Source organism: Vulpes vulpes, unplaced genomic scaffold, assembly GCF_048418805.1.
Source record: "Vulpes vulpes isolate BD-2025 unplaced genomic scaffold, VulVul3 u000000899, whole genome shotgun sequence".
In the NCBI taxonomy this organism is placed as follows: Eukaryota; Metazoa; Chordata; class Mammalia; order Carnivora; family Canidae; genus Vulpes; species Vulpes vulpes.
This window is the reverse complement of record NW_027325780.1, coordinates 4,445,344-4,459,227: the sequence shown is the minus strand read 5'-3', so window position 1 is coordinate 4,459,227 and position 13,884 is coordinate 4,445,344. Positions and strand designations below refer to the sequence as shown.

Below are 13,884 nucleotides of genomic sequence, written 5' to 3'. Positions count from 1 at the left end.
GTGCAAGTAACTCATCTCCGTTTTCCTTATGGGCAAAATGCGAGGCCTGGAGAGGTTCAGTAATTTGCCGGATGTCACACCACTGTGGGCCTGCGCTGGCCTCCTGAGCCAGGCTGCAGAATCCAAACTCCACCTTCATTCTCGTGCAATGGTGGAGCCTATTTCTTCTCTGAGACTATGGGCTATACTTAATGATTTGCTTCTAATAAATACAATACAGCTTTAGTGGTGGTATCTGGCTTACAAGACCACAAAATATTGCAGGCATCCTCTTTGCACTATTTGCAGGGGGCCAGCTGTCATGCCCTGAGAACACTAAAGTCCTGTGAAAATGTTCCTGTCTTGAGGAACTGAGACCTTTTACCAAGAATCAGAGAGGAACTGAGCTTTCTTACTAGTAGTCAAACGAATGAGCAATCTTCAAAGTGGGTCCCCCAGGCCCAGCTAAGCCACCCCCAAATTCCTGAACCACAGAAGCTACAGAATATTCGTGGCTTTAGCCACTAAATTTTGACAAATTGTTATGCAGCAGTAGGTAACTAATACAGACTAATAACACAAGTGGAGTATTACCATCCTGACACCTCAAAATGTAGGCATGGCTTTGGAATGGAGCAGTAGGTGGCAACTGGACAAACTCTGAACAGTATTAGTAAAAGCCTAAAAAGCTCCTGGTATTGGGGATCCCTGGGTGGCTCAGCGGTTTAGCACCTGCCTTTGGTCCAGGGCGTGATCCTGGAGTCCTGGGATCGAGTTCCACATCAGGCTCCCTGCATGGAGCCTGCTTCTCCCTCTGCCTGTGTCTCTGCCTCTCTCTCATGAATAAATAAAATCTTAAAAAAAAAAAAAAATGCTCCTGGAATTGACTATGAGAAGTCTAAGGGCCTTTAAGGAGACTGCCTATATTAGTTTCAGGGGAAGTGAGGAACATGAACTGGCAACCGGAGAACATTGGTTGTTACTTAATAGTAGAACATTTAACAACTGTCATCCACAGTAATACCGAAGGTAGAAAATGTAACTGGAGAACAACGCAGCTAAATTTCTAGTTAAAATATTGAAGTTGGGATCCCTGGGTGGCACAGCGGTTTAGCACCTGCCTTTGGCCCAGGGCACGATACTGGAGACCAGGGATCGAATCCCACGTCGGGCTCCCGGTACATGGAGCCTGCTTCTCCCTCTGCCTGTGTCTCTGCCTCTCTCTCTCTCTCTCTCTGTGACTATCATAAATAAATAAAAATTAAAAAAATAAAATAAAATATTGAAGTTGTCACCTACCTTCTTCCTGCTTATTGTAAAATGTGAGAGAAGCTTAGGACTGTTACAAAGGATCTGGCAAAATGGTGCAGCCACTTTGGAACACAGTTTGGTAATTTCTTACAAAACTAAATATAAACTCTTTGTGTATGATCCAGTAACTGCTCTCCTTGATACTAATCCAAAGGGGTAAAAATTTATGTCCATACCTGAACATAGATATTTATAACAGCTTTATTCATAACTGCCAAAACCTACAAGCAACCAAGATGTCCTTCAGTAGGTAAATGGATAAACCAACCATAATATATCCAGAGAATGGAATGTTACATCACTAAAAAGAAATGAACTATCCAAACCATGAAAAAACATGGAGGAAACATAAATACAAACTACTAAATGGAAAAAAAACCCAAAAAAACCCAATATGAAAACAGTAGGTTTTGACTCCAACTGTGACATTCTGCAAAAGGCAAAACTCTAGTAAAAAGATCAGTGGTTGCCAGGGGTCAGGAAGAAAGGGGGGGTGAACAAGCAGAGAGGATTGTAGGAGCACTAAAACTACCCTCTATACTGCAATGGTGGACAAATATCATTATACATTTGTCTAGACCATAGAATATACAAAACTAAGAGTGAACCCTACTGTAAACTATGACTTGTGGTGATAATGATGTAGGTTCATCAACTACAATGATTGCATCACTCTGGTGCACTCAGTTTTGCCGTGAACCTAGAACTGCTAAAAAAAAAAAAAAAAAAAAAGTCTACTTAGTGTCTCCTAGGTGGCTCAGTTGGTTGAGCGGTTGACTGTTGGTTTTGGCTTAGGTCATGACCTGAGGGTCCTGGGATGGAGCTCTGCCTTGGGCTCTGCACTCAGTTGGGTCTGCTTCAGGATTCTTTCTCCCTCTGCCCCCAAATCCCCCTCCCTGCTCTGTCTCTAAAATAAATAAACTTTCAAATTAAAAATTGGCTATTTTTTAAAATAAGGATCCAGGACTGGTTTTGAAAATTCCCAGACCCAAGGTATATTTGGGTTTATCAAAAAGTTTATCACATAGATGGCACTGGCTATCTGTGGAGATTTGTGTAACATAAGTAACTAACAAAGAATTGGTATCTAGAATGTATAAAGATCTCCTACAAATCAATAATAAAAAAACACCAAAAAGCTGTAAAAGAAGAACCAAATGGCAAAAATCTATGTGAAACAACCTTAACCTCTCTAGTAACCACTGAAATCAAAGTTAAAACAGTGTCATTTTATAAACAACAGAGTATTTCCTCTTGGGCCTTTATTATTCATTTTCTTACATGTGTTATTTGATTATGCTATAAATACTTTTGCTATTTTGTTCCTTTCATTTGTAAGCATTCCCTATTGTAAAATTTTTATGGCTTCAAATTATTCCATCATGCAGATAAATTGTAACTTCATCTCCACACTGAGGCTGGATTGACAAAACAATGAAAGAATTTGCAGACTAAGATTACCATGTAAGAAGTGCCCTACACAAACATTTGTATGGTTTTTAAATAGTAGAGAATTAGCTGCGCTTTGTTCTTATCTGCAGTTTTAAATAAGTACTGACCAAAGGTTGTACTAGGAGAGAAAAGTTTATTTCCTTATAAAAGAGAAAAAGCTCCATGTGAGTGCCTTACTTTTCTATTCATTTTCAAGATATTTTAAAAATCTCATTAAAAAAATAAACAATAGTTAATTTTTAGTTTTATTTTATGCTATGAAAGGATGTCACTGATAGAGCCTTATTATTCTTGGTAACAAAGCTTAAAATGTATTTATCTAAAATGGTTTGAAGAACAGAATATTCCAAACAATCTGGGTTGCCATGTGATACTTTAAATAGATACATTTTCAAAGAATTAGAATATGAGGTAATGAAAACAAAATTTATATTAACTATAACTTTTCAGAAATTATACCACCTTTTAAACCATAACTTTTCTGATTCAGGAATAGATTTCCTACTGCTTTCCTGCTCATCATATGCATCAATTTGTTAGCAAATAGCCATTTCACCCTCCTGCCAGCTGAACTTCCCTTTTTAGGATGCTCTCAGCCCTATGCTGCACCTTTTTCTGATAGCTCCATAAGCAGCCTTATATTACATTAGTCATTTTTGTAAGCCTATTCCTTAACTGGATTGAAGGTTTCCATATGGCACAAACATTGTGTTTGCAACCCACACATTGAGCATTCAATATATGTTTTTAGATTTCAAACTAATTCCCCCCAAAATGGATGAAGGGTAAAGCAAATAGTAGCAACTGTAACTGTTGTTTCATTTCATGAAGATTAAACAAAAAAAAAAAACAAAAACAAAACATTGCTAATCTTTGATGAGAAATTTACTAGATGCTAACATTCTCAGAATTCTCAATCAATGAGGTAGGTGGTCTTATATTTATAGAGAGAACTGACTGGAAATAAATCACATATTCAAATACTTGCTGAGCACCTAAGATCCTGGGCACTGAACTAGCACTAGTGATAGAGCAGAGAACAGACTCTGCATTTCATGACTCTGCTGAGATCACATACAAAATACATCAGTATTCTAGAATTACACATCACTTTATATATAAGTTATGAGCCTGGAAATGGGAGCTCATCCCTGAAATGGATCCATTCTCAGTACTGACAAAAAAAAAAATGGAGATTGAAAAGCTGATGCTCAGACTCTGATGATCACTTTAAGGTAAAAGTGACCTTGAAAGACCACTCCTGCCTTTGTTGACAGCATCCAACCTTGTGAAAATCTGATCTTCAAATTTATAGTAAATATTCGCAAGAGAAGATTTCTAAGATTTCCTTTATTAGGAAATTGGGTAGAATTAAGATACTATGCATTCGAGAAATAAGAGTTAAGACTTTCACTTTTTTAAATGAGATATTTTTCTATCTTGCATATAAACCTCAGGTAAGAGCAAGGTGAAGCCACAGTAGTACAAAAGTCAGAGCACAGAATGGACTTTGGCCTCCTGGCCTCTAAGTGGAGTGGGAAAGTCCAAAGGAAGGATGACTTCCAGACACCATCACAAGTCATGCAGCAAAGCTGTGAACCCTAGCTGCTATGCCATTTTGAATTTTATTTACCTCCTTGAGGAGACACCCAGTTCAAAAATGCAAACAAAAGAGAGAGAGAGAGAGAGAGAAGTTTCAGGTCTGAAATATTCAAATTTGCACAGGACACTTCCTGTTAAACAATGAAGTTGCTGAAGTTAACTCAGAACTCCTCTCACCAGGCCAGTGTAATTTCAATGTAAAACTTCAAGATTTTCACAACTAATCTCTAGCGAGCTGGGGCATCTTTGGGGAAGGTCACAAAGTTTCAAAATAAAACCAAAAGTCTTTTGGACTTGGAGTGGAAACGTGAACACAGAAAGTGAATAAGAGAAGTAGTTTTCGAAGCTACTTTCTAATTCTGGGTAGACAGAAAATTGCCTTTTACTCTCAAGCAACAATTTTCTCATCTACCACAATATGATCTAGGAAATCAAAGGCAAAAACATCAGACTACTTCCAAACGCAATGACTTGCAAACAGAGAGGCTGACCATGGCTCTGTGTTCCTTGAAATCCACTCAGACATGCTTAGGGGAGGGAGCCTAACACGGCACTTAACACACACAATAGTACCTATCTGAGATTAGGAACCTTTTATTGAGATAACGCAAACAGCAAGCTAAAAATACTAGAGCATGAAGACAGGCTGAGGAAACCAATCTGATTTCTTATTCCTTTATGGTGGCCCAAATGATGAACTAAAGACACTCTAAGATTCCTATTTATACTTAAGGCAATTTAAAAAGCGAGGTCTTAGCCAAAAAGCCTGTACCTGGCATTCAAAAAAATACGTACACTTTTTTGGATGGACTAAATTAGACCTAAATTGGCGACATAAAATCTGTACAGCAGGGACCTGTTTTTTAGCAGGTAAGCCTATATACAAGTAAGAATCTCTTACTCTTGTAACATTGTCCTGTTGAGAAAATGTTTAACTCTTATGCCCTGTAGAAGCCTCTGTGACCCCAGAGAAGCACAGACCTATCTTTACTAGAGAACTATTTACACTGCACATAAATACACATACAATACACATCCGCCCCCTCTAATTTGCCAAATAGGCTGTGAATGCCTTCTGTGAGGGGTGATGGCTCATTCATTTTTATATCTACAGTGACATTTAGTAGGCATCCAACAATATTTTTCTTTGCATGAATGCTAAACAAAAATGCTTTTACAACACCACTACTGGTTACATTCCAAACATTCCCATTACCCAACTCCAAAACAGAAATACTAAATTGCTACCAAATTTACTGTGTTTTTCACAATATGGTACCTTCAGGACTTTTTAATGTAAACATGCTTGATTAACTAATTTTCAAAATAATGATACAAATTTAGCATTCTTCTTGGAATGGAAGACTTGCTCGGAGGTTACTTCATTCTTTTTCTCTTTTTCAAAAGTGCATCTCGTAGTGCCAGCTGGAACGTAAGAAAAAAAAATTCTAAACATGGGAAGTTTTGGGTATCCTATTATACCAACAGAATCACTAAATCAACAAATCATCCCGAGATTATTAAGTGTGTGTGTATTGGATACTAGTCCATGAATTCTCAAGCACCACTTTGATTCCTAGAAATTTTTTAAGATCTCTAGCTTTTGAATTTCAACAAGGTAAGTGTTTTTTGTTTGCTTTGTCAAAGCAGTTTTTGGGGTGGAAGTCACCTGATTCTCTAGCTAAATGTTCAAACTATCTGCATTTTATGATTTTAAGGTATTAACTCCTTGTCTTTATTCATATCTGGGAATTGGTACATCTTTGTAGATAGTCAGAATAGCTAAGGATTAAAGGTATAAAAATTAACAAGTTCATTTTAACCTAATTTGTATGGCTGAAGAAGTATTTCTCAGACTCATCTGTCTTATTCTCTCATCTGCAAAATATAAAACCATAGTACCTGCTCATATTGTTCTATACTGATTAATCTAAAAAAATACAAAACTCTAGAATAGTCAAGGCACATGGTAAAAACTATGTTAGATAATGATGTTATAATCCAAGGTTACATGGGTTTAATTCTGCTTATTAAACTTTGTAATAAAGCACAAGCTACTCACTACTCTCACACAGATCTCTCAGTTCCCTTCTCCCTCCATATGTCACCCTTTGAACATAAGGAACCAATATATTCTCCTTCCTCTTCCTTTACCTTTCCAAAGGTTTCACTGTAAGATCCTCCTCTCTTTCTCTGCCATATGCTTTACCTTCCTTTTCTAGTCTCATCTTTTTTTATATTCTATGAGTATATTCTATAAATTTGCAGTAAGACCCTATGTACACTTTCAAGGCATGTTAAAGTATCACTGAGGGGGGCAGCCCCGGTGGCGCAGCAGTTTTAGCGCCGCCTGCAGCCCAGGGCGTGATCCTGGAGACCCTGGATCGAGTCCCACATCGGGCTCTCTGCATGGAGCCTGCTTCTCCCTCTGCCTGTGTCTCTGCTACTCTCTCTCTCTCTGCATCTCTATGAATGAATAAATAAATAAATAATCTTTAAAAAAAATAAAAATAAAGTATCACTGAGGGGTATAAGGGGTATGAAATGTGATGCTTTCTCAGAGAGGGCTTAAGGTGCACGAGCTAACAGAAAATATATACTGGTCTCTGCCACTGGTTCCTGGCACAGAACTCCTAAAAGTGGTAATCTCCTAAGTGATAAGGGCATCTTGTTTTAATAGTTGTCCTTGACCCTGTCCCTGACACAGGGCTCCCCAAACCCCTGTAATTCCTAAGTGATAAGACCACCAGGAGAATCTTTTTTTTCTAATGAGGTAACTAGGTGGGCTGCTGGATGGGGGCTGGCCCAAGAAAGACCTTGGATTTTTGGCAACCCCCACCCCCAACATACACATTTCTCCAGAAGGGGAAAGAGGCTGGAAATGGTATTAATAATTGATCACGCCTATGTGATGAAGCCTTCAAAAAAACTCCCTTTACTGTGAGGTTCTGAGAGCTTCCAGGTTAGCGAATACATCTACACCAGGAGGGTGATGTATTCCACTTCTGTCCACAGGGACAGAAGCTTCTGCATTCAGGACCCTCCTAGACCCTGCCCCTATGTATCTCTTCATGTGGCTGTTCATCTGTATCCTTTATCACATCCTTTAATAAACTAGTAAATTTAACCGTTGCCCTGAGTTCCATGAGCAGCTGTGGCAACTTAATGAAACCTAAGGAAAGGGTCACTGGTCAGAAACACAGGTTATCACCTGGGCTTGTGACTGGTTTCTGAAATTTATGTGTGTGTGTGCAATCTCATGGGACTGAGCCCTTAACCTGTGGGATCTGACACTATCTCCACAAAAACAATGTCAGAATTAAATTAAATTGTAGGACACTTAGCCAGCATTACAGAACATTGCATGTATAGGGAAAAAAGACTCTACACATTTGGTGACCATAAATGTCAGAAGTGAAGTGCTCTGTGTGAATAGCAAAAGAAACACACAAAAGTTGGACTGAAATGGGTTTTTCTATTTCAGAATCACAGGTCAGTTTGGGAGATGCTCTAAAGTTGCACGTCCAATACAGTAGTCACTAGTTGCATGTGGCTTCTGGACATTTGAAAAATGGTGAGTCCAAACTGAGATGTGCCACAAATGTAACACACACAGTGGATTTCAATTAGTTCAAAACCAAGAAGGTACAGCATCTCATTAATAATTTTTATACTGATTGATTACATATTGAAATGATACCATTTTGGATGTACTGGGTTAAATAAGATATAGTGCTAAAATTAATTTCATCTCTTTTTGCTTTTTCATTCTAAAATTATATATGTGGTTTATATTGAATTTCAATTGGGGAGTGGTAGTCTAGAGTGGAGAGAATAAGAGAAAATTAGAAACCTAGAGTCAAGTTTTGTAACTTAGAGACCTTAAAGAAAATATAGGGCAAGGATACATACTAGAAATTCTGATTAATTTCAGGTTCCAAATGGCAAAAAAACTACACGACAAGGGAAAACATTCTTGAGCCAACAAATGCGTATGTCTAATGAACTCTTACTCTTAAATAAAAAATTCTTTCATCTTTGAGAGAGAAGTTTCATGATTCAAGGATTGCTGGCAAGGAACAAAGCAAGGCTTCCAGATCACGCCAAAAAAAAAAAATCTCTCCAAAACAACAGAGGAAGTATGGAGTAGGGTCGGTCACAAAATGTAGCAAAACCACAAAAACTTCATAATGAAGGAAGGAAAAAACCATGGTGCAACTCAGTGGTTACTATTCCTCAACCCTAAAATCTTATAAAGGTCTGCTGAAGGATAAGCTAATGGACTGCATCAATTCAACTATGAATTTAAGTTGAATTGATAAAATTCAGATATTTATTTATTATGACTTATTTATGTAATTTAGACAGGAGGAGATAGTAGGGGTGGTGGGGGAGAAGGGGCAGAGGAAGAGAGAGAATCCCAACCAGACTCCCAATGAACAGGTGGGGCTTGAGAGTATGACCTGAGCGGAAATCCAGACTCAGATGCCTAATAAACTGAGCCACTCAGGCAGCCCAAAATACAGATATTTAAAATCTGAAATGGCACCTTTCTTTTCACCTCAATTTTAACAATCTTTATTCAAAATACAGGTCACTTTATTATTTACATAATGTTGCTGGATACAGTTTAGGAACCAGAAAAATGAAATAAGCAGACAGGTAGATTTTAAATGGCACCTTAATTCAGTTAATACTGCCTTGGTACCCCCACAGATGGAATATTGCCTTGGAAAGCTGGCCATTAACATTCTGGTCTGGCAGGCTCATCCTTGGCTAGCAACTTAGAAATACTGGTATATTCTTGGACTTGACTTTCTGGCGATCCTTCAGAATACATTTACATATATTCTGGTATACTCCCCATAGATAAAAATATGAAAACATGAATTTATTATAATAAATTACTCAAATAAGCAAGCCAACTGAGCAACACAGGACTACACATCAAAGACCATAAATAGATAAAATGATACTCCCAAAATCTTTAAACATAAAAGCTTTGCAAAAGAGCATGTAAGGAAGGATCATGTTATGTTTCACAGATGCAACATCAATAATTTTAGCAGAGGGAAGACCTTACAGACCATCTTGCTTACACTCTTTTAGTTATAGAGGAAGAAAATGGACTCCCCTTTGGTCACACAGCTGAATCTCAACCACATCAAATATATAGTTTACATGTCCTCACCACTTTCGACCTCTCCATGCTCTCCAATTTTGTTCCCCATTAATCCTAAGACACACATAACACAAGGTCCTGAAGGTACAACTGTCTTAAGAGTAAAGTCTTAAAATGACAACAGTATTCTAACCAATCAAGCTTCAAGTTGAACTCACCTGCTTTTCTCGGAAGGAACGCTTGTTTTTTGACCGGACGTTATGGCTATATCGCATCATCATAAAGTTCTTCTGTTTTTTCTTCTCTTTATTTGTGGAACTGGAAAATGGGTTCATTTTGGTTTTCTTCCTCACAAATTCTTTTCGGTCTGTCTTTCCAGCCTATTAAGCACACACACAAAAATACTTCAACAGTTATCTAACCCACAATTGTGTCTCCTCTATGCTAGGCACTCCTATGGATGCCAAGGACAAAAAGATGGAAGGAACTCAGTCCTTGCTCCCCAGGAACTCACTCCAGGCAAGAAATGACCATGATATACTGTAATGGGGCAAGGGAAGCTCAGTGGAAGAAAATGGCTTAATTCAGCCAGTCAGATCAGAGGAGCTTCCTAGAAAGGGAGACTGATGAGCTGTTTTTGGCAGGATGAAGGCATTTGTGGTGGGAGAAAGGAGGGGATGGGTAGAGCAGTTCAGAAAGTAGGATAAAATATGGGAAGGTGGTGAATAACGAACATGGATTTTTAAATTTATCTCAACACGTTTCAGTACAAATGGAATGCACAGGGTGATATGAAACCAGTACGGGTTGTGCCTAAAACAATAAAGGTATAGACAAAGCTGAAAAGCTAGGTGGTTGGAAATGTGAGAGATGCGCAATCACACACAGCCACAGCACCTTACCAGAGGCTTTTCTTCAATGACTATAAACATTCCCCTGCTTTCCTAATAACTTGGATAAATGTACTGAGCTTCCCAGATACCAGAACATGTACTAGTGTCTTTCGGTGTTTTGGAGATGGTGGTTACATGGCTATCAACTTGTTAAAACTCATCTAACAGAACACCTAATACCTGTGCATTTTATTCTGTTAATTATACCTTTACTTAAAACATCAAAATAAAATACTGCCATTCTGTGGCTATTCATTTTATTTCATTTTTTATCTTATTTGCTTTTTGTTTGAGGAAACAGAGAATAATAAGCTTCACTTACCACTGCTGTTGCTAGTCTTGTCTCCTTGTCAGATTTTGGCTTTTTATGAAGGCGTTCAATGTCCCGAAGAGAAAGTAACTCACCCCTGGGGTGAAGAACAAATATAATATGAAACTAGGGTGGAATTCCTTTCCCTAATACTTTCATCATCATGTGAGCTGACTAAAGAAGACCTGGTGTATGTGTTGTTTTACCTGGGCTCCTCATCACTATCTATTTCAATATATTTCCTCTTCTGGGCTTTCCCTGGGGTAGCGTCGAGTTCTTTCCTCATTTGGGCTATGCGGATTTTCTGGAAGTCTTCCTGAGTTAGAACTCGGCTTGTGCTAATGGCTGCAGCTTTGGCTTTCCGCTCCTCCATGGGCATCCTGTTGAGCTTCTTGAACTTGAAACCACACAACAAAAGTTTAGCTCAAGTGATAGCATAGCTCCCCAATAAAGCCTAGCGTAAATTAGGTCTTAATAAACATCAGAGTTTATGCAAGAGTGATGCACTTGTATAAGGAAATTTCAGGACTTACTATTTCTTGCTGCTCTTCATCAGAAGAATGATGCACATCAACCCACTCACCATCAGCATCTGCCTCCTCACTGAGACTGGTACTTTCCCACCCATCTGTGAGAAAAACAAGAGATAGTACTATCACTTTATGTTGTGTACTCATAGTAAGTTGAAATAAATCAAGCAAAAGTAAAGTATCAAAGTCAATGGCGTTCTACTGACCAAGAATTGAGCAATATTTATTGTTAAATAAGCCACATCAATTTAACTCATTTATGGAATGGGAAATAAGCACTGACTATGTGTCTACCATGAGCTAAAACCTTATAATTACTTTAACTCTCATTACTCAACAGAAGAGGAACAGACCCTATAAGTTAGGATGCCTACTCTACTGCTAGAAAATGTGGCCTACAATGCACACATTTATGAAAATCATGTCTGAGCCTACAGCTCATGTTCTATCAAACCACGTACATGAAAATAGCACCTAGACATTTACCTTGGCCTCACAGCAAATGTCTGAGAACTTGTCTAAGTGTATTTAAACATGTTTCTTGAAACTAGTCAGAAAGTCATTCAGAGAACTGAAGTCGAATATTCTGGATGTGAAAGAAACTTGCAGACACCTCAATGAAGAGGCAATATAGTTCTTAATGAAGTCACCACAATAAACTTTTAAAATTACAGACACTTCCAATTTTTCAGTTAGTCCCCATAAAGTGTTTCAGCTTTTCAGTATGGTGTATACACAACCACTCCTGCTGAGGCCCCAACTCTATCTCTAGTCTGGTATCTTGCTATATATCCAATCCTACATTGTAATAGTTTCCTGAATCCTTCAGGGCTTTGCTCATAGTTTGCCTGGAAAATCTCCACTATTCTACCATTCCTCACTTATTATTTAAGATACAGCTCATGGATCAGCATCTCCAAATCTTTTTTTTTTTTTTTTTTTAGATTTATTTATTTGAGAGAGAAAGAGAGCATGCGAGGAGATGGAGGGAGGGACAGAGAAAGAGAAACAAGCAGACTCCCCAAAGATCGGGGAGTCTGACACAGGGCTGGATCCCAGGACCCTGATATCATGACCTGGGCTGAAACCAAGAGTCAGACACTTAACTGACTGAGCTACCACACTCTGAAGTTTTTGAACCTCTGAGGTACATCTGACTTCTCTCCTGCCCTTCTTCACATTACTCATTATATTAACAAAACTTTTTTTTTTTTAATCTTTTTTTTTTTTTAATTGTTATTTATTTATGGTAGTCACAGAGAGAGAGAGAGAGAGAGAGGCAGAGACACAGGCAGAGGGAGAAGCAGGCTCCATGCACCGAGAGCCCGACGTGGGATTCGATCCTGGGTCTCCAGGATCGCGCCCTGGGCCAAAGGCAGGCGCCAAACCGCTGCGCCACCCAGGGATCCCTTAACAAAACTTTTTAAAGCATTATCTGTGAGCTAGCCCCTGACAATGTAAAGATGAATGGTATGGTTCTTGCCCTTGAAGATCTTTCATAAATAGCTCAGCATTTCAATCATAAATCCTGGTAACACTACTGCTAAGCTATTTATGAAAGATCTTCAAGGGCAGGAACAATTCATCTTTATATTGGCAGAAGCTAGCTCACAGGTAATGCTTTAAAAAGTTTTGTTAATATAATGAATGAATTAGTAAGAAGATAGGACTCCAGCAATCAAGGTAATAAAGGCTAACCCTGGAAATCAGAATGGAGTTTCTCAAGCATTCTTCAATATGTTCAACAAGTCTTCTCCTTCAACAAGGAGAATCTTGGAGGGTTGCTTAGGACTGATCCTCATTGTTTTTTCTAGACAACAAACAAAAAAACCATTGTCTTGTCCAAGTGCTCAGCATGCTCTTGGTAAGGGGCAGCTACCCTGAGGACATGATAAGACATTAACACTATAATGCAAGGTCCCTAAGAGCAGGAACCATGCCCATTTTGATTCCCAAAGCTGGTAATAGTGCTTGGCATATAGTCCTTGCTCAATAAATATCTGTTGAATGAATGTTCAATCAGCATAAAGATTTCAAGGTAAATCCAGTATAGGAGTGATTTTATCTTGAATAATGGTGAAATGAAAATCAACCTTCAACATTTTCAGCATTCTCTTCTTTTCCAACTTCTAGAACTTCTGCTCCTGGAATGTAATCTTTAGCATCTAATTCTCCATATTCTTGCACTCTTGCTTCTATGGAGGCCTCTGTAGGCTTGCCCTAAAGCAAAGAACATTGTTTTGTTTTAAAGATTTATTTGAGAGACTGCACATGCACAAACATGTGTGCAAGTGGCGGGGGCAGAGGAAGAGAACCCCAAGCAGACTCTCTGCTGAGCATAAACAATGCAAGTAATCAAATGACAAAAACACTCCACTTCTGCCTTGGGTCAAAGTAAATCCCTCAGCCAGAACTCTGCCTACTATTTTCTTTCTTCTGATTTGATCAGGAAACAGGGAGTTAGTAGAGAACAATGCTCCAATTCTCAAGTTTTGAGATCACTATCTCTCTCTGTTACATATACACATTTCTCTTTCTTCCCAATTCTAAAGAGGTACTATCTGGCTGAGGAACAACCTGTTCAAGACTGGCATCAGTTATTGACGGATCTCTGGAATTCCAATCTGTTAACAACGTTAAAAGCTTTCAAGATTAAATAGCCTGATAGGCCTCTAAGACTCAGTC

The 13,884-nt window shown here is 38.5% G+C and overlaps 1 protein-coding gene across 2 annotated transcripts in view; it reads right to left on the bottom strand.

Moving 5' to 3' along the window:
- Positions 1-2,855: 2,855 nt before the first annotated feature.
- SDAD1 (SDA1 domain containing 1) overlaps positions 2,856-13,884 on the bottom strand; it is a 29,528-nt gene continuing 18,499 nt past the window's right edge. For both annotated transcript variants that reach the window (XM_025992969.2, XM_025992970.2), the window contains exons 17-22: positions 13,293-13,419; positions 11,203-11,297; positions 10,876-11,066; positions 10,682-10,766; positions 9,685-9,846; positions 2,856-5,769 (exon numbers count right to left, since the gene is read on the bottom strand). In XM_025992969.2, the coding sequence (XP_025848754.1) occupies positions 5,722-5,769; positions 9,685-9,846; positions 10,682-10,766; positions 10,876-11,066; positions 11,203-11,297; positions 13,293-13,419 (708 nt within the window). In that variant the 3' untranslated portion in view covers positions 2,856-5,721. The remainder of the gene's footprint in view (positions 5,770-9,684; positions 9,847-10,681; positions 10,767-10,875; positions 11,067-11,202; positions 11,298-13,292; positions 13,420-13,884) is intronic.